Consider the following 21,016-nt stretch of genomic DNA (forward strand, 5'->3'; position numbering starts at 1 on the left):
GTGCTTTAACCCGCTGCGCCACCAGGGAGGACGAACTCTGGTTAAATTTAGCAGTTACAGGATTATTCTCAGGAGCTAAGTCAGAGCTAAATCTGTGAATTGAGATACCATAGATTTGAATTTTAAGGGAATGGTGATTGGCATTTAATCTCATGTTTTGAGATTATTGTGTGAGAGTTCAAACATTTCATATTGCCATATATTTTTTTTTTTTAATGGAATTACTGAGGGGAATGTATTCTAGAATTGATGTGAACAACTCTGGAGAAAGCCATTGAGGCTAGGTAGTATGTTGAATGATTTTTCTATTCTCTGGCTAGTAGAAAATAATCTTTAATATTACTGTTAATTTTACTGTTAAAGAGAAACTGATAATGTGGTTTCAAACACACGGCTATAATTTTATCCTCAACGTAGAAGTGTTAGTACTGCCAGAAAGTCATATGACGTTTTATGTTTTTCAGAGTAACTTTCTACACATTTTACTATGTTGTGGTTTTGTATTCAGATGAAAAACTGTAGCACCTGGCAGATAACAAAAAGCACAGGAAAAATGATCAATGATTGCAACTATAATTTAAAGAATTAGGAGAGTAGCCCAGGTTTTTTAAATAAAGACTCATTGCTGAATAAAAGTGGAGGAAATTTTTAAAGCGCCGGTATTTGCTATTTTATTCCCTTTTTGGATGGATCAGATTATGACGTTATGTCAAAGAGTTCCTGCCAGTGCAAGTACCCTTGTCCCAAAGTATTTGTGCAGTACAGATTTGTCTAGCAGTTTTTTAATCTCAGCTTGCTGTTGAAGCTCATTTGCTTGTCAAATCTTAAGTGAAAATATTCATTCAGCTACATTTTTCAAGCTTAGTGTATTTGTTCATGTCTGGAGAAATCCAGAATAACTTTTCTGTTGTGCACCCATCCCTCTTTCTTCTTATTTCTAATGTATTGAGTGTCACTTCAGAACTTGATGTCACTGCAACTTTAGGTAGGGATATATTTTCTAGTGATACATTTATCACTAACTTTATATGTAAGATAATCTGTGACTCTTAATAAACTGTGTTTTCATTTCTATTATTTCTTTATTTTTAAAAGATTTATTTATTTATGTGTACAAGAGCTGGGGTGTAGGCCAGAGGTGTGGGTGGGTGAGAGGATTCACCAGCGGTAGGGTGGGGAGCAGAACACTGAAATATGTTGCTGAGGGCAACAGCCACCAAGACAGGAGAGTTCTGTTGTGCCATGTTGGTCAACTCCCTGGCCAGGGGATTGAATTTGTGCTGCAGTGGCTTCATAGTGTTGAGACTTAACTTGTTGAGCCCCCCCCCCCTCCCAGGGAGGTCTTAATTTCAATTTAAAATAAAATCTGAAGTCTTTGAGGCAACCATATTGTTTTAAGCTCATGTTACACGGACGCCTATTTTAGGAGTAACAGGGAAAGTTCTGCGTTAAAAATCTCTTTAAATTACAGTGAATGTACCTAGAAAACATTCTAATATAAGGCAGACCCAAAAGACCACATTACTATATGACCCATTTGCATGAAACATCCAGAATAAGGCTGTCTAAAGAGATAGAAAGCAGATTAGTGGTTTTCAGGGAGGGAGAATTAAGTGATTGCTGTTGCTAACCCACCAAGGGGTGCGCTGACCAGAAACCAAGGGGTGCGCTGACCAGAACATCTCGGAGATGTGAGAGAATGAAGCAGGAGCCTCGGGTCTGGAGTCCGAAGTCTGTTTATTAGGACCGCCATGGGTATATATAGGTTCTGTACTTGCAGGGAAAAACAGGAAATGTGCCCCACTCAAGGAGTGGGGTGCATGTTTGTACCGGGCCAGGGACTTCTTGTGTCTGCTTGAAACAAAGTAGTGGGCTGCAGCTATTTGCAGGACAAAGTGCACTGTGCTCTGCTGACTTGTTTGCTGTCCATACTGGGGAGTGTGCTCACCCTGTTCACTGGCCATACTGGGGAGTGTGCTCACCCGTGCACAACATTAGCCAGGGCGGACAGGTGCACTTGAGGTCCTGTCAAGTTGGCCACAGATTGCTTAACGGGTAGAAGTTTTCCTTTTCTGTGATGAGGATGTTCTGAACTAGATAACTGATGGTGCTGACTGCACATCATGGTGAATGTTTTAAAAGCCACCAAATTGTACCCTACAGATGAATTAAATGATAAATTAATGTCTATTTTACCATAATTTAAAAATTATTGCTATAGTGATTGTTTCAAAAGTTGTTTTATTTAGGTAATACTGGCTTGTAACAGTGTGCAGGGAGGTATATGTTGATGCTGTGCAATGGTTTCTGATCTCTCAAGTTAGTAACTTTGTTGAAACTTCATCTTTTTATTATGTTTTATTTAGGTAAAATGATCCATTCTATGGTAGCTCATTTGGATGCTGTTACAAGTCTAGCAGTAGATCCTAATGGAATTTATTTGATGTCTGGAAGTAAGTGTGAACTTTTCTCTACTGCCCACAAACTTTTTAAAGGAATTGTTACTCATTAACATGCTTTGTTTTTTGTTTTGTTTTTACAGGCCATGACTGTTCTATTAGATTGTGGAATTTAGACAGCAAGACATGTGTGCAAGAAATAACAGTACATAGGAAGAAATTAGATGAATCGATTTATGATGTTGCTTTCCATCCATCAAAAGCATATATTGCCAGTGCAGGGGCTGACGCCCTTGCCAAAGTATTTGTGTGAATCAGCCAAAACTCATCCTAACAACTGATTTACTTGGACAGAAAGAGGGTCTGCATCACTGCCATCGATATGAAAGGTTACTGATATGACACTACATGTGTTCTACCTAGGGAAGGCTATTTGGGGCAGGCATAAATTGGTAGAAATCACATCTAAATGTCAGGCTCATTAATTTAATTGTAATTGCTGTATTTTGTGGGACTAAAAAGGGACTCCAGTATTTGTGGCCTATAATGGGTATGAACTGAGCATATGTCTGTTTTTTAGGTATCTTTAAGCCAGTGTGGAGTCTGATCTTACAAAAAGACTTTTATTTTGGACTCTGTGTGCTGCCTTAGGGTTAGGAAAGTGGTGCTCTTGTGGGGAGGGGGGGGGGAAGTGAGCTCCAAGAGTAGCTTTTTTTCATCTCCTAGTGATCTTCTGTTTATCAGTTGAATGCCACAGATTCCCTTTTAAACTTATTTTGCTTTAAAAAAAAAAGAAAAAGAAAATTTAACTTAAAATATTTTAGCATTAGTTGCACAAAATGTTTGGATAAAATTCTAGTTTTTATAAGTCTTTTTATATATTTAGCCTGTCACTACAGTGCTCAAGATTGTATTGAAGTTTTTCTGCATTAATACAACCCTAAAACACAGAAATCTCACTGACCCGCTACCGTGTAACCACACCTTTTCCTTCTTTTGCCTAATACAGCTCAGCTAAGTCCTTCCATAGAGATGCTAAATCATCTTCATCATCACTATTTGTCTTCTTTATAAACCAAGGACTATTAAGTGTATTAAAATGAAACCAATGGGGTTTAGTACTCCAAATGAACTCTTAAAAAGAAAAAAAAAAGCTAATCTTGGCATCCTATCACTATGTGATATTTTGTACATCTTACTGTATTTACAAGTTTATTTATCAAGGATTATCCATCTTGCTAATAGCTTATTATTTATTTCACTTTTTGTCAGTCTTTATATCCTTTTATTAATGTGCTAAAAAAAGAACCTGTATATCTATTTTGGAATTCTTGAATAGTCTAAAATAGACTAAAAAATGGAATATTTTATAGTTTAAAGAACAAACCAAGGTGATTCCCCCTTAAGTATCTTGGTTTACCATGATTCCAAACAAAACTATCTTGTTTAAAAATATTTGGCATAAAACTTTATTTGCATTACAAATAGGATTTAAAAAATAGTTGAATCAGGATACAGAAATCTGCTGTGTTTGGATTAGTTACCCTGTTTTATTTTTTCAGATGTGCTTAATTTTATGGTGTAACTAAAGATTTTGTTTGTGTAATGCATGGTTAAAACAATAAAGTATTTTTTCTAGTCTTCCAAAAAACTTTTCTGATCAGTTTGCGAGTTTTGATGAGTTTTGTAAGGTTTTTGTTTTACAAACTATGAAATCAGCAAATTTTTAAGATTGTACCACTTAGCTAACACACAACTGTTGAAAAATAATGTATATAAAATGCATATAATAAATATTAAATTGTGTACCTGTATGTTACTGTTGGCTACATTATTTTGTCTTGAATAATAAAGTGCAATACTTTACTCTCCATCATTAAACTAGGAAATGGAGATAATTTCTCAGTGAGTCCTTCATTTTTATGCTTTTAAACTTTGCACTGCTTATTGATATCCTAATAAAACTAGAATAATTAACACTATTAAGAAAGCCTTTCTAAATTTCACCCCATTTGGGATTTAAAAATTTATCAAAATAAGTTAGATAATGCAAAATAAACAAAAAACCTCCTGCAAAGATACTGTTGTAAATCATTTCCTTAGATATTTATTAAATATGATTTTTAGTTAATAGTGTTGTCATTCCTATCTGGTCATAGCTTTTTCCACAAAGTAATTTAGGAAAGAATAAACTGCATTTTTTATTAAATAAAAGCTGCCTGTATAAATTTGATTAGTATCTTGAAATGTTTTTCTTCAATAAAATAATATCCTTTTATTTTGAAGGAAGTTGCAAGTGGAATTAGAAGGTAACAATAGAAAAATTCGGTGAAAAATTCTACTTGAATCCCTAATCCTTGCTGCAAAAAAAAAAAATTTACATTGTATGTACATAAAGTTTTCATTTACCATAAAAATCCAAATGGCAGTTATGCTTACTGCTAATAAATTTTCATAAAATAGCCATTTTAGGGTATTCTGAACTAAAATGTGAATAAACAAAAAGGCGTTTTCTTTTGAACTTTTTCACAGCTAGTACTGTTTCTGGCAGCTATTAGAAAGTAATAATTACTATTTAACTGAAATGTAACTCATCATTGCAATGCATAGACATTCACTTCTGTCAGTATGTATTAAAGCTGAATAAAAACTAGTATGTATGTTTATTTATTTTTTTTAAAGATTTATTTATTTATTCATACATACAGAGCTGGGGTACAGGCCAGAGATGCAGAGGGTGAGAGGATTCACCAGAGACAGTGGGGAGCAGAACAGGCAGATTGACGAAGTACACTGCTGAGGGGAGCAGCGGGCGGGTCAGGAGAGGTCTGCCACGCCATGTGGATCTCCTCCAGGGCAGGCTGGGATCGAACTCATGCGGAAGTGGCTTAAGCTTCTTTGTGCTGTGCTTTAACCCACTGTGCCACTGGGGAGGGCCCTATGTATGTTTATTTTTATCTGCTTTTGTTAAATTTTTCTCTATATGTAAATATTTGGAAGATACTAAATGCAGAAAGAAAGTCTTTATTTGTGCACTTCCATCTGTGACAGGGAATTACATAGGTATTTGACTGCTAAATAACTGCCTTTTTTTTTTTTTTAAAGATTTATTTATTTATGCATACAGACTGGAGTACAGGCCAGACTTGCAGGGGCGGTGAGAGGATTCACCAGCGACAGAGTGGGGAGAACAGGCAGATCATCAAAGTACACTGCTCAGGGGAGCAGCGGGTGGGTCAGGAGAGATCTGCTGCGCCATGTGGATCACCTCTGGGTCCGGGATCGCACTCATACTAAAGTGGCTTTAGCTTCTTAGTGCTGTGCTTTAACCCACTGCAACACCAGGAAGTGCTTTTTTTTTTTTTTTAAATAATAGTTTATTCTTACATCATGTTGTGCATTCTTCCATATCGGTTGTAATCTCCGTGGGCTTCCCATCACCAAATCACCCATGTGCCATCACCACAGTCCAGTGCTTTTCTTTCCCCCCACTGTTTTTGATCCCATTCCCCACTACATGCCCATAAAATGTCTCTGGTATATAACTGTTCATTATTATCTTCTCATCTGGTCCGTTATACTCCTGAAGCCATATGTGTTTGCTGTAATATTCCATTGTATATATGTACCACATCTTTTTTTTTAAGATTTATTTATTTATTCATACAGAACTGGGGTGCAGGCCAGAGATGCTGAGGGTGAGAGGATTCACCAGAGACAGAGTGGGGAGCAGAACAGGCAGATTGACTAAGTATACTGCTGAGGGGAGCAGCGGGCGGGTCAGGAGAGGTCTGCCACGCCATGTGGTCACGGGGCAGGCAGGGATCAAACTCATGCAGAATTGGCTTAAGCTTCTTAGTGCTGTGTTTTAACCCGCTGCACCACCAGGGAGGGCCCATACCACATCTTTTTAATCCCGTTATCCACTTTTGGGCGTTTGGGCTGTTGTCCATGTCTTTCCAGTTGTAAATAAAGCAGCAGTAAGTAAACATGGGGTGCAGGTGTCTTTTTGAATCAGTGTTTTTGTGTCCTTTGGGGAGTGGGATTGCTGGGTCATTTGGAAGCTCCTTATTAAACTAACTGCTTTATTTTTTATATGCACCCTTAAATTTGTTGACTTTGTCAACATTTAATCAGAATCTCTTACTCATTTGTGTACTTTTCTAAAATTTCAATTAAATTATCCACTGAAAACCAGCATACATTGAATGCATGAAGTTTATAAGCGAAATAATTTGAAATTAGGCATACCTGCTGAAGTTAGTGTTTTTTTTAATTTTCTTATTCTCCCTTCTTTTATTTTGACTGTTCACTTACAAAAATACAGTAATTTATAGAATTTTTTTTGAAGATTCATTTACTTATGCATACAGAATTGGGGTACAGGCCAGAGGTGCAGGGGCAGTGAGAGGATTCACCAGAAACAGAGTAGGGAGCAAAACAGGCAGATCAATGAAAATTGATGAAGTACACTGCTGAGGGGAGCAGAGGGTGAGACAGGAGAGGTCTGCTGTGCCTTGTGGGTCACCTTGGGGGGTGGGGATTGAACTCGCTGTGAAGCCATCGGGGTGGCTTGCAGTGCTGCATCCCAGCCCCCTGCGCCACCAGGGAGGGCCCCACTTTATAAAATTAAAGAGAATCTTTTTTGCTTGTAACTGGGCCCTCGCTGGTGGTGTAGCATGTTAAACCACAGCAGTATGAAGCTGTCATAGCCGCTGCAGCATGAGTTCCATCCTGGCAAGGGAAGTGACCCACATAGTGTGGCAGACTTTTTCTGACCTGTCCACTGCTCCCTTCAGCAGTGTATTTCAGTCACTTTGCTTGTTCTGCTCCCCACTCTGTCTGATGACTCCTTCACTCTCTGCACCACTGGCCTGTACCCCAGTTCTTGTATGCATAAATAAATTTAAAGAAAGCTAATAACTGAAGACTGGGTTTTCATTTCAGTGTAAATTTTCAAGGGGTACTCAGCTAAGTGTAGCTGTTGTTTAATGAAATTCTGCTTTGTATCAATTTATAGCTGCAGTTTAAAAGGGAGGAGTAAGGTGGTAATTTCTGCAAGGCTGAACCTCTCAGCACTATTAAGTTATTGCCAGTCCCTGTGCCATAGATTCTGTCATCTTGAGTTCGATCCTGCCTTCAGTTGGACACTAGGGAGCAAGCCCACAGCAAAGCAGATCTCTCCTGTCTTTCCCACTGTTTCTAGTGTATTTCAGTAGATCAACCTGTTCTACTCCCCATTCTAGTGAATTTTCTCACCCCCTCACCCTCTCATTCTTGCATTTACCAATAAAGTCTTAAAAATAAGTACATAATTAAAAGGGGGAAGTGTTGGTCTTCCAAACTTAATTTTTGTGTGGTTTAGAGGCAATTTCAGTTTATTCCTTTTACACAGACAATAGAATTAACTCAAAAGTTTTCCTGGAGTGTTTGTTTTTTTTTTGGGTAGGTTAACTTTATACAGCATTTCATTTTGGGTCAGTGTATATGTAAAGGGAGAAAAAAATACACAGGTGGCTGAGGGGGAAGGATAGGTTCTGTCAGTGCAAGATCGGGTGGGATGAAGAACACCTCCATTTGAGGGAAGTTCTTGGTGAAGTCCCATTAGAGGAGATCTAATGATCAGTTTTTGGAAACCATCTTCATAAGCACATTTAAGTAAAAATACTGTTCATTACAAAACATTGTTGAGCCCAAGTAATAAAAAATATCTTGTGCAATTTGAGTAGCAATTGTGTAAATCCTAGAACAATAAAAAAGGAAATACATTTATTGCATGCCTTAAGGCAGAGTTTTTTTCAAATAAGAGTAAGAATTTTTACCATGCCCTATAAAGAGATGTTGGGAGTAATAAAGCATCTTAGAATACTAGTCACTAGCAGTTTTATTGTTTATTCAACTACAGTATTTTTTCCTGCAGGTCTGCTATTTGAAATAGGTGGGGCTTTTTTTTTGAAAGCTAATTTTCTGAAAGTGTAAGTGGTAAGTAAAAGTTGACCAGTTAACTTTTTTTTTAAGTGTATAGATGACTTTTAAAGTCTGTACACATATAAAATTGAAGATATAAATAGAAAAATACCAGGCAATCCTGCTATCTTGTTCAGCTATTAATGGATACTACAGAAGCAGTTTGATCAAATTACAGCCTTTTTGCATATTGAGTAATAGCTTTTGTTGATTTTAAGACAGCATCTACTTGAGTGAAAATGTTTTCTGTTTAAGCTTTTTCCTTATATTTAATACAAATGACTAGAGAAGGAATATTGCTTATATTCTAAGTATCAAATTCTTTTATTGAGCTATGAAATTTGTGTATATATTTAGTAGGCATGTTAGAACTAATATTTTAATCCACAATATCTCTTCTTTCCTGAGTGTCTAAAGGTCATGATTATGAAGCTTCAACAGAATGTTTTAAACAATTGAGTCTAAATTGTAATTAGAAAGTAGCTTTAAATGAATGCTTGTTTGCCTAAAACAACTTTTGACTTCTTTAACAGGTTTGTATCTATTCCTAGTAAACTATATATTATTGTAGCATTACAGGAATACACTATACATTTTTCTTTCAGTTGTCAAAATGTCATTACTGCTGGGATTCTAAGAAATCTCTACAAATTCCTCTGATGACATCAGAAACAATTGGTTCTAATCCTGTGAACTCTCTTGTGAAGAAAGCATGTGATTCCTTTGGTTTAGAGGCCATGTCTCTCAGATCGTCCAGAGGTGCCCATGCCACACCAACAGAGAAAATGGTGATACCTACAATGAAAATGTTTTAAAATAAATAAAACCAAGTTCAAACTTATATTTAAAATTTTGTGTGTATATTTTCACACATTAGTGTATAGAGAGAAAACCTACTAATGCCTGAAACTACCATAAATTGTATGGTAGGTTTGACAGAGGCTGAACTGTTTGGTCAATTCTAGGCTTGCCACCTAATTCACCACACAAGCATAAAAGAAGTCATGGCCACTTATAGGGAGAAACCCACTCATGATACAACACAGAAGTAGAAGAAAGTTTCTTAACCTGATATGTAGTAAATAAACCAAACCCTACAGCTAACATGCAGTGAAATGAGACTAGCTTGAGAATAGACTGCCTTTTATCAGGACGAGGGACAGAGCCAGTACACAAAGATGTGATCTACAAATGGTGAAAATTCTCTTAAGATTGTTGCATTGTCAGGAATGTGACTAGTACTCTGAAAGATAATTTCCATTTAAATCATCATACTTTACATTGGCAGAAATTGCATTTAATCCAAAAGCAAAAATATGGCAATAAAAATTTTAAGAAGCTAGATGGTTCCTTCTAGTTATATTGACATTCCATCTGCATTCCCTTGCATTACTAGAAAGTGTTTAGTCCAACTGCACATTTTGGTTAGGGTGTCTTACTACAATTAGTTTGATACTCTGATCAGTGCTCCCATTCTAAGGCTATAGAGTGCTCAGATTTGTGAATACCAAGATAGAAATAAAGCAAGTACTTGAAACAGTTTATTACATGCAACCAATTCTTTCTGGCAACAAAGAAATGTCAAGATCTATCTGTTTTCCTCACTTTTAGTTGATATGTTCAAGCTCAGGTCCAGTATAGAATTAACAATTTAAAAAATTTTGTGACCTAGCCCTGAAAGCCTAACGAATTACTGTTTTTTTGTAATTTTCATTCAATCATTCATGAAACTAGTGTGTCCCAACCTCCTGAAATTCAGTTAATCACAGGGAAACTATATTTGAATTAGCATTGGTCACTTAGCCTGAATTCAGTCCTGTTAACCACAAATTAGGTCATTAAGCTGTGTTTTCCAGGAATAAGAGCTAACAAACTAATCAATACCCCAAAATTATGTAAATAATAATACAGTCATACAAAACTTGATTGTTCCCTTCTAAATCAGCATTTTGTTTTTAATGAGTTGACACTAGTGAGTTAGTTGATATCAACACACTGTTAATGTCTTCAAGAGTAATCTTTGTCATAAGTAATATTAACGTTATGTCAGGAGAAAATAACTATATACCAGAGACATTTTATGGGGGTGAAGTGGGGAATGGGATCAAAAATGGGAGGGGGGGGAGTGCACTGGACTATGGTGATGGCACAGGTGAACTGGTGGTGGGAAGCCCATAGGGATTAGAACTGAGATGGAAAATGGCACAAAATGATGTAAAAATAAAAGATATGTGAGGAAGAAGACCTTTTTATATCCTTTCATAACATCACAGGTTATCCCCCCCCCCAAAAAAAGGCAAGTGTAAATGAACTATGGTTAAAATCTAATGGTGATTTATTTTAGAAAGTTCCCCAGACTAAATTTTAGCTAGGATAAAATTTAAATAGCAGATTCATAGTATGTTAAGCTGATAAGGGAAGAGGGGGGCATATTTCCAACTCTGAGCCAAACATGAGCAGATACTTCCTTGACATGGTTCTTGTGGCAATTCTCCCAATACAGTGGTTATGAGTGTGGGTTCAGCCAGGTTCCTGGGTTTGAATCCTAGCCTCACCACTTCTACTTGCTGTTTGAATTTGGGAAAGTTAATCCCCTTATATGTAGAATAAAATTTGTAGGGCAGCTTTGACAAGTCAGTTAATACTGAGCAAAGATTTCACAACAATGACTTCCACAATGCAAGTTTTTGTTTAGTAAAATAAGTGCTTAAATTTATATCTAATCCTAATTTCTCTCAACCTTACAGTTCCCAAAGGACAAGGATCTTACCTGCATCATGTGCAGCAGCAGCAGGGCCTCGAACATCATCATAGGACTGCCCGTCTGTGACAATTACCAGGAAGTTCTTGTTGGGGCTATCCCTTATGGGACCAAAGACATTTCTGACAGTAAAGGAAATGGCATCACCAGTAGCTGTCCCACCACTCATATAGCGAATGTTTCTGATAACAGCTAAGACATTCTCTTTGGTGCTATAGTCAGTGAAACTGAATTCTGTGCGCTGATCATAGGTAAACTGTACAGCAGCTATCTTTGCACCAATGTCTGAGATTTCAAAAGTCTTGGCTATATTGGAAACAAATTCCAGCATGAGGTGGAAATTACTATCTCCAACACTGCTGGAGCCGTCAATTAGAAATGCTATGTTCACTGAGTTATAACAAGTCTTGCTACACATCATTTGCTCATGAGTGCACAGCTTCTGTACCAGAGGCTTTACATATTTTGTGGTGCCAAACCAGTTGGGCATGTGGTAAGAGAAGAAGCCATTATTCCGACAGACAGCCTAATGGGGGAGACAAAAGATATTCAGTGGGGTCAAGCTTCTTTAGAATTAACAAATATTTTAAATATTCATTTAATCTAGATATGGGCAAATCAGCACTACACCTAGAATACCAGCACTGAATCACTACCATGACAAGACACCCCTCATCTACTTACCTTGTCAACAAATGCAACATCCTGAACCATCCCCAATTCTTCGGGGATAGGTTTGGCCACAGAGACTATAAATACATTGACACCAAACTCTCTGGCCACAATTCCTGCTTCCTCAATATCATCAGAAGGCCAGCCATCAATAAATACCACCACTACTTTGGGGATCCCTTTTCTCACTCCAGTGTCTGCTGTGAAGAATTTCTGGGCAGTATGTTTCAAGGCTTTTCCTAGGTTAGAAAGGAGAAAGAAAAGCAAACTGGAACAGTATTGCTGCTCAAATGACATTTCTGCATCTGTGTACAATCTGATGTCATCAAGTTGAAGAATCTGACATACATAGAAACTGATTCTGTAAAAGACACATCAGATGTGAAAGTTTAATTATCCATCGGGCTTGTTTTTTTGTCTTGGTCTTTGCTGCTTTTTAATGATCTAATCAGTTCTTTAAAGTGACATCTGCCCTACCTAATATAGGTTTATAATATATACAGGTTTGTAATGTATATACTCACAGTGCATTATATGCATTATATATAGCACACATGCACATATATACAGGGTTATAAATCACAATGTATCGTATATGTGTACATTTTATATATATATATATATATATACACACACACATATGTACGTATATTTAGGTTTATCCATCAAGTATATTTATTTCAAATGGTAAAGTCTAAACCTAGCCAAGATCCAGTACCAGGAGGTTGTTTCACATAGGCTCATAAAATACCACAATACTGTTTTTTGAGTCTGGTATTTCATAATCTCTCCTGTGTTACCTGTTAGGTGCAAAGTTCTACTTACCTGTATTGGAATTACCCCCTCTGAAACCTACTTCCTTTATGGCAAACAAAACATCTTTGGCTGATGTAAAGTTTTTCAAGTAAAATTCTATCTTGGGATGTTCACTAAGTGGAAAAAATGAAAACAATATTATCCATAGAGTATTGAAAAGGCAAAATGTGCAAATTATATACCTTTAAAAAGTCTTTAGAGTGCCCAAGTTTCTTCTAAGTTTCAACTAAATAGTCAACTAAAGCATTGCATCCATACTTGAAATGTTTCTTGAATTTTTAGGGATATTTTATAAATGTAACAAAAGACACTTGTTACTTTGAGGATTTATTATATTCTGGGAAGTATGGTAAATATATGTGTATGATCTCATCCCATATAACTATAGGGTAGAAGTTCTTTCACAAATGAAACAGAAAATTTAAGGTAATTTGTTCAATAAAAATAGCCACATTTTAAATTCATGTTTACCTAACTGCAAACTCCAAGCCTTAATAAGGGGCACCTGAAACCAGGCCTGAGGCATGGTACTGGGTTTCATAGAAGCCTGTAGCGTTAGGTACCAGACAGCTGGAAGGTAGTGAGACCTACTCCAAAGGAGAAGCATGGAACAGGAAGACTATAAACCCAGGTCTCTGGTCAGAAAGGCAATTTAAATGATGCTATGGCTGATGTTTTTAAAATAAGAAAAGTTAAAAAGGAAGGAGTTGTGGAATATTACAATACTGACTTTTTTTTTATTAAGGTGTGTATGGACACTTGGCCAAATTTTAAAATTAAGTGTATTAAAACATTTGGATTTGGAATTTTCCATAATAGTAAAGGAATTTTAGCTCACTTTTATAATTGTTCTCTGTAATTCATTAGATACTATATGAGTAAAAACAAGGCACAATTTCTCATGTTTAGTTTTTAGATGTAATTTTATAAATGCAAAATCTTAAGATCTCTTCATTATTACCATGAATTACCATTATGTCAGGATTTTTGAGGAACAAGGCGGATTGTACTTCTGCATCTATGGTAGCATAATTTCTGTATATTTGATGGACTGTTAGGTCACAAAATCAGATTGAAGGTAAACTTTTCACCTTTGATTGCTTTCAACCATTCAAATTATGACTTTTAAGATTTACTTTTACATCCTTAATATATTCAGTTATTCTGCTTAATTATATAATTTTTATATAGTTTATTCTAATGTTCTTCCTCAAATAGAAACACGGTAAGGTAAGAAGTATATTAAAGAAGTTAGTCTTTGTATGTATTTACAAATCTTTGTATGTGTAGCTTTTGTCTTGAAAAGGAATTGGGTAAAATTGGTAAAGAAAAAAATAGGGAAAGCATTAAGGGAAACTTGCCCTATATGATGTTGAGGCGTATAATAAAGCTACAGTATTCAAAAAGATGTAAAACTTGGCATATGGATCATGAAACAAACTTGTCCAAACTTTTACATAAAACTGATGTCATTAATCAATGGAATAAGAAACCCTTTTTTTTTTAACAAAGTATAGGACAAATGGTTAAATTATGTAGAAAACAACAAAAAGATAAATTTTACGCAAAAAAAATCTAAATTAAAAAACCAAGAGTAAAAACCCAAGTGTAAAAAAACGCTAAAAACAGGCCCTCCCTGGTGACGCAGCGGGTTAAAGCACTGCACTAAGAAGCTGAAACCACTTCCGCATGAGTTCGATTCCCGCCTGCCCCGGAGGTGACCACATGGCGCGGCAGACCTCTCCTGACCTGCCCGCTGCTCCCCTCAGCAGTGTACTTCATTGATCTGCCTGTTCTGCTCCCCACTTTCTGGTGAAGTCTTTCACCACCCCTGAGTCTCTGGCTTGTACCCCAGTTCTGTAAGCACAAATAAATAAATCTTTAAAAAAAAAAAAAACGCTAAAAACAAAATACATTTAATATTTGTAATAGTATGTGATACTCTTATGCACTGCTGATAGTAATTTCAACTGGATCAATATGCATTGGTATCAGAAGAGTCAGAGCTTTTTGGCCCAATCTCACTTCTAGGAAGTAGCCTAGTGAAGTTTTCAGAGACTGCAAAGGATTAAAGATATTTGTCACAATGTAAACAAAGTATAATGGTGAAAAAAAAAAACAGAAGAATGGCTAAGTATAGTAAAGAACATTATAAAATACCATTTTTGAAGAATATTTGTGCCATGGTAAAATGTTCACAAAGCTAAAGGATGAAAAAATGGAATATAAGACCATTCTTATAGACTGAGCTTTTGAAAAATAAATTCAGTCAAATATTTTATTAGAATACCAGAAGAAGTTTCTCTAAAACGTAAAGGATCAGGGAAAGAAAAATAGGAAGGAACCACAAGTGCAAAACAAGGACACCAAACCCAACACAGCCTAAAAAAAAAAAAAAAAAAAAAAAATACCAGAAGAAAATAAAACCTTTTACAGTTTGTGATATACTGGGTAAATTTGTTTTCTCTGGCTTTTTATGTTTTCTAAACTTCATATAATTAAGAACATTAAACTTCCAAGTCATATTTTTAAATGAATAAAAATACACTTCAGATCTCCAATCAGTGGAAGTGGAAAGACTAAAAGGAATAATGACAGAATGGGAAGGAGGAATAGATATCACTGCTTCTTCACAGAAGAAAAAATTATGAATTAAGCTTCATAATAGAGGTAATTTGTATGAGCAACAAGACCTTTTAACCTACCTTTTCGTACTCAAGTAGATAATATATAATTCTCTAAAATCTTTTATTTAAAAAAGTATTTAGACATACTCCATCAGTCTTAAATCCTAAATTTATAGCTTGGAATCCACATTATTCAGAACTCACCATGTTTATATTGAACCTACTAAAAGGATTGATCATTTGTCATCATTCAAGCCTCATTTTAACAAAGTTGGTACCTGGCTTGAACAAGGCCGACGTGTGGTCCTTCTGTTCCAATTCCCAACATTAGAGCCACTTTCCCAACAAAATTCTTCTGTAAATTAAATCGGCGCTGCCCAATATTAAAACTTCCATCGATCAGAAATGCTATGTCTGCTTTACAGTCTGTGGAGACACAAACAAGTCTTTACCTCAGCATTTTCAAGAGAGAATGTTATTTTTCCAAATGGCATCTGGATATCTGGATTCTTACCTTTATTGCCAGTTTTTTTCTCAGATGTCTTCTTTAGTCGTTTACCTGAAACAAAAGTAAACAACTGATGTTAGCAAAAGGAAAAACAGGTCCATAGCAAGAAGCTCAAATGGAAAAGAGCTCATGATAGGGAAGTATTATTCTTGCAGAGTCTTAAATTTTAATTTTCTGATGATTTTCCGGACAAAAGACACAGGGCCCCCAACAAAGGAACAATTCGGGACAGTAGCAGTCCAGGACTTCAATATCCCAAACTCACAGTTGAGGTAAGATTGGAAACTCACAGATTCTAACATTTTTACTTTCTTTGATTTTAAAACTACCAGTGTTAGCAAAGAGATCATAGCCTAATTCCCACAATAGACATAAAGTAAATCTTTTGTTGATGAGACAAATGGGAAGTTCAAAGTACTTTTAAGCATATTAGGCATGGCTAATCAAATCAAGGAGAAATGGCAGGAACTCAAAAGAATATTTGGTGATAGAGCTTATAATTGCAACTAAAGAATAAGTAATTTGAAATGCAAAATTGAGTATTTCCCTATGTAATATAGCAGCAAACAAGGTATTTGCTATAACATGTTTTTTAAAAAAGGAAATTTCTATTGCAACACATTTTTAACTTCAAAATGCTGTTCTAAGCATTAAGTTCCCTGTTTCATACCTGTTGGTGGACGTGCTGTGGACACTGCTCGTCCTGTGGCTTCCTGGTTACCACTTTTGCCTTCTGTTAAAATAAACATATTATTTTCCACCTCCTTTACAGTCATGACATAGTGAATCTAATTTAGAGTTCTATGAGAGGATAACTGAAATAAGAGTGATCACAATTGCAGAAGTAATTGCTGCATGATCATTTCAAAGACACAAAATGGATATTATCTATTATATTTTAAAAGGATTGGCTCTCCCTGGTGGCACAGCTGGTTAAAGTGCAGCACTGCAAGCAAGCTGCAGCTGCTTCAGTGTGAGTTTGATCCCCCGCCCTGGCGGTGACCTACATGGTGCAACAGACCTCTCCTGACCCACCTGCTGCTCCCCTCAGCAGTGTACTTCGACAGTCGGCCTGTTCTGCTCCCCACTCTGTCTATGGTGAATCCTCTCACTGCCCCTACACCTGGCCTATACCCCAGTTCTATATACATAAATCTTTTTTTAAAAAAAAAAGATCACCAAAAATGGACTCATTCATTCGTTTTTAAATTTAGTGTTACTTGGTAAATGTCAGGATACTTGATTGCAAACAATTCAACTTTCTATGCCATCTTCTGACAGTAAAGTTACTCTTCCCCTGATCATATAGTTTAGCTTCAGTGGGTCATTAACCCACTGGGCACCTTGACTATAACCAGTAGTTGAGCTAATCAGAGTCAAAGAGGTGAACTAAGAAAAGCAGAAAACAGCTTTTTGGTTTTTGTTTTTTGGGAATAATATTTACAAAAAAGTGAGAACAATATAATTGTACCTACTTGTCACTGTGAAAGATGCAGACCATCTGGCAAGGGTTTGAGATTGGATGCCATTGGCAACCACTGAGGAATAATTTTCTCGACCTGGCAGGCTATAGATTCGCACAGGTCCCCCTGAATTGCTGATCACTCCCCTGCAACACAAGAATAACAACTGAGTCTATTTTACAAGTGAGACACCTCTTAGGGACATCCAATTAACATAGTTTAACATTGCAGCTACTGATCTGATTAGTCAAGAAAATAGTCTAGCAGGGAAGTCATCTAAGGATGCTGCCTGCTTTACGAAATTTTTTTTGCTTACATAGATATAAAATCTGCCTGGGTAAATACTTTTTTGCTGTCAAACTTAAGTGTTGATAAAACACAGGTCATATCTGCTGCCTGTAGCTCAAGAGTCACAGATAAGAGCACCAAACAATTTTCTTAGTTTTTAAAGATAAATACAATGTGGGACTTTGTTTTAAAAAAAGAAAAAAAGTTACACTGGTTATTTATTTGTAGGATTGCAGAGTTGACTCTGGAACAACACCTTAAAGGGGTAACCATGAGCAAGATACTTGAAAGACTGCCATAAAATTGTATCTGTCTCAGGTAGTTGTAGAGTTGGGGAAGTTAAAGCATTGACTGGCACAGTTAAAAATTCAATGATCTATTACATGATTACGAGTGTTTTAGAATCACAGAAATCTAGGTAGTGAGAAATAATAAAACCTGTCTTTAGTGAGAAAGCTTCCATTGTCAGTGTTTCAATGACATTCAGGAAAATTACATATATTCTCCATTTTCTATGGCCAAATTTGACACCAAAAGAAAGAAAATGGGGTGAGGATGAATGTTCAGATGTTTTAAAAGGGGAAAGAAAGACTACTACACTTGTATTTCTCTCTCCCTGGCATATTCAGGCTTACCTGTGAATAGCAGCTCCACAGATGCTTGATACGGAAGCATATACTACGTTCCCAAACACAGAGAACTCCTCAAGAGGACAGCCTCCTGGGCAGAGGACATCTGCTTTCTCTTTCCTGATGTCTAGACCTCTAGTAAAGCATGTGATAGCAATGGGAACTGAAGAAAAAGGAGGGAATGCAGTGACCACTCTTAGGATGTTTAGGGAAGAGGTAAGAAGGAGACCATGACAAAAACTTTAAGCTTTAGTTCCCTAATCTCTACACTTCTTAAGAAATTGATTTATGCACCATTCCAAACCATTCCAGAATTTAGCCATCCAAAAATCAGTTTCAGTTTTTTGTAGTCCCCAGCCACTATAAAGTCAAACGGGAAACTGTTCTCAGCTTTTTCCTTTTGGTTTGGAAACACATTATTGGAAATATATCAGAACTAGAAAGTAACTTCAGTCATTGACCATTCATTCTAGAAATATAAAAATGTCAATTCTTGTGACAACTGTGTATATATTGAGTTGAAGATAATAAATTTGGGTCAAGTCTCTAAGGAATATTTTCATATACATATGAACAAACTTTTTTGCCATCCTTTCCTTCATGGGACAATTTATACCAGTTTTCCTCATGAAAATTATATCTTAATTTAAACAAACTCAGTAAAAAGATGCTTCAGTTTATTGAGTGGCATTTAGTTCAGTCATTATGCAGACAAAAAAACTGAAGCAGGAGGTTAATTTACTCAAGGTCACACAGCCCAAGGAACATCTTGCTTGTAACTCCTGCAGGATAGGAAGTAGTGAAGTGAGCACTTCAGAATGGAACATTTTTATCTGAATTGAAAATGATTATTTCTGTTCCATCTCTGTCTAGAGAGGAATAAAAATGAATGCATTTTTAGAAGGCACTATTAATATTCTCAAGTTTTAAACAGTCAATCTGACAAAGTTTATTTGATGAATAAAAGTTTTCACAACAAAAGATATTAGGTAGAAACAAGCCAGTAACAGCATGTAAGAAGGTAATACAACAAATTAATTTATCAATTCACTGTGAATATTACATTTGAGAATAAAGTTATTAAATACTATTTTCCAAACACAGGGAATTGTGGTTATCCAAATCTTTTTAAAACCAATGTTAATTCAAAACACTATTTACCCCCAAGACAATACTATCTGGTCATAATGCCCGACTGAGTAACCCACATTTTACTAGGGGTCTCCTCTAGAGCTTCGGTGTTCAGTTGTATCCTGGCCTGTAAATATCCATGGAAAGGAACACAGGACAGCAGTGTCAGTGCCACTTCCTTGTCAAACACTAAGTAACTGGGGGATTTAAAATCCTTGCAAAAACAGTAACCTCATACCTATGCATTGCATACCTATGTTCAAACTCCTTAATCTTTCATTTTCTGTAAAGTCAGAAACCCCCTTTAGCTGCCAAAAATTGACTTTAGTGAGCGGTGGGGAGAAGTTAGGCTGTGCCAAATACAGGCCAGTGCAGTACTTACCCGCATTCTATTTTCAAGGAAAGCAAATGAATAGATTTGGGGAAACAGCTTATTTTTTATATTACAGAAAGCACATGGAGTCACATACCCATTCTACATATGGAACAACCTCATTTTAGACTGTCTTGAATGGTTTCACGATGTTTTATAGATACTACTTCTAGACACACTGTCAGGGGGTAAAACGCAGCGGGACAAGGTAAACCTATCTCGACCCTGGCTCTCTCCCAGCGTCTGACTTTTTATCCCCCTTTCTTCTCTTCCCGCCCCCGCCCCCCACCTTCTCTCGTTTGGCTTTGACAGTCTAGAGTCCTGTGTGAGGGTGAGGGTGAGGTGGGGGGGGAGTGGTGTTGGGGGTTTCCTCTTATTCCAAATACAGCGAAAGACGGGAACCAATGAGCCCCTCCGTGCGGCTCACGAATATCCCCCGGCTCAACCTTCGCTCGTCTGCTCCGCTAGCAGGGAAGCTCCCGGGATGAGGGTGTGGGTAGGGGGAAGGCTCCCTTCTCTTCTCCTTGAAAAGAACGGCCCCATCCGACCCGAGGGGACGGGAGAAACCAGCGAGTGGCAGTCGGTGGGCCATCGCTATGACTGGTGGTGCGCCCACAACTGCTCCAACCTACGCGCCTCCAGATCCGGCTCCCGGCACACAGTCCAGGGGCTCGAACCCAGCGGCGGGCCCTCCGCCCCTCCCACCGGCTGGAAACAGCCCTGCCTCCTCCGCCCGGACCCGGCGACTCACCTGCTCCCTCGCTGCCCGCGGGCTCCGGCAGCAGCAGCAGACACACACCTGCGAAGAGAGGACAAGGGCTCCAGCCTCCACCCACCGAGCGCAAGGGAAAAGGGGTTGTGAGGGGCGCGTACCCACCGAGGCAGAGAACCGGGATCCAGGATGCAGACATGGTAGTCGAGGGGTAGCTCGGACCTGTGAAAGAGGGAGAATGCGAGGGAGGCACCCAGGGCACAGGTCCCTACTTCGCCCACCGCGCCGCGCCGCACCGCACTCGCCCACTACTCCAATCCCGCGCTCCTCGGAAATCTAGAGGTGGCTGCGGGAAGGGAGGAGACCGAAGAAGCCGCTACCCCCGAGCTAGCTCCTTTCTCGATCTGGAGGCGACGCTCTGGCTGCAAATCGAGCTAAGCCCAGAGTCGATAGGCAACCCCGGGCCAGGGAAGGGGACAGAGCAATATAAAACTGACAGCCGCACAAGGCGAGAGACCGACAGGCAGGCGTCAGGGACCGCGCGCCCGCGCAGGACGCCCGGGGCTCTGCACCTGAGTCGGACCCGCCCCGCTGCGCCTGAGTGCGGAAAGCGCGGCTCCCGCCGCCGCTATAAAGGCTGGGCCGCGCGCATGAGCACTGTGCCCGGGGC

General features: G+C 37.9%; 2 protein-coding genes across 4 annotated transcripts in view; one reads left to right on the top strand and one right to left on the bottom strand.

Moving 5' to 3' along the window:
• STRN3 (striatin, calmodulin binding protein 3) overlaps window positions 1-4,994 on the top strand; it is a 77,289-nt gene extending 72,295 nt beyond the window's left edge. The window contains exons 15-16 of the mRNA XM_004681959.2: window positions 2,367-2,453; window positions 2,543-4,994. Coding sequence (XP_004682016.1) covers window positions 2,367-2,453; window positions 2,543-2,712 — 257 coding nt within the window. The 3' untranslated portion in view covers window positions 2,713-4,994. The remainder of the gene's footprint in view (window positions 1-2,366; window positions 2,454-2,542) is intronic.
• A 3,668-nt stretch (window positions 4,995-8,662) lies between these two features.
• Window positions 8,663-21,016, bottom strand: part of COCH (cochlin) — a 12,685-nt gene continuing 331 nt past the window's right edge. Inside the window, exons 1-12 of one of the 3 annotated variants that reach the window (XM_004681960.2) lie at window positions 20,919-20,978; window positions 20,512-20,568; window positions 20,386-20,433; window positions 18,137-18,293; window positions 17,226-17,359; window positions 16,421-16,483; window positions 15,757-15,801; window positions 15,521-15,668; window positions 12,625-12,728; window positions 11,812-12,038; window positions 11,137-11,653; window positions 8,663-9,161 (exon numbers count right to left, since the gene is read on the bottom strand). In XM_004681960.2, coding sequence (XP_004682017.1) covers window positions 8,986-9,161; window positions 11,137-11,653; window positions 11,812-12,038; window positions 12,625-12,728; window positions 15,521-15,668; window positions 15,757-15,801; window positions 16,421-16,483; window positions 17,226-17,359; window positions 18,137-18,293; window positions 20,386-20,433; window positions 20,512-20,545 — 1,653 coding nt within the window. In that variant the 5' untranslated portion in view covers window positions 20,546-20,568; window positions 20,919-20,978 and the 3' untranslated portion in view covers window positions 8,663-8,985. Of the gene's footprint in view, window positions 9,162-11,136; window positions 11,654-11,811; window positions 12,039-12,624; window positions 12,729-15,520; window positions 15,669-15,756; window positions 15,802-16,420; window positions 16,484-17,225; window positions 17,360-18,136; window positions 18,294-20,385; window positions 20,434-20,511; window positions 20,569-20,843; window positions 20,882-20,918; window positions 20,979-21,016 lie in introns of those variants that run through there. The other 2 variants (XM_012724466.1, XM_012724465.1) reach the window with 2 other exon arrangements.

The sequence above is a fragment of the Condylura cristata genome, unplaced genomic scaffold (assembly GCF_000260355.1).
Source record: "Condylura cristata isolate star-nosed mole 26May11 unplaced genomic scaffold, ConCri1.0 scaffold00013, whole genome shotgun sequence".
NCBI classification, from domain to species: domain Eukaryota; kingdom Metazoa; phylum Chordata; class Mammalia; order Eulipotyphla; family Talpidae; genus Condylura; species Condylura cristata.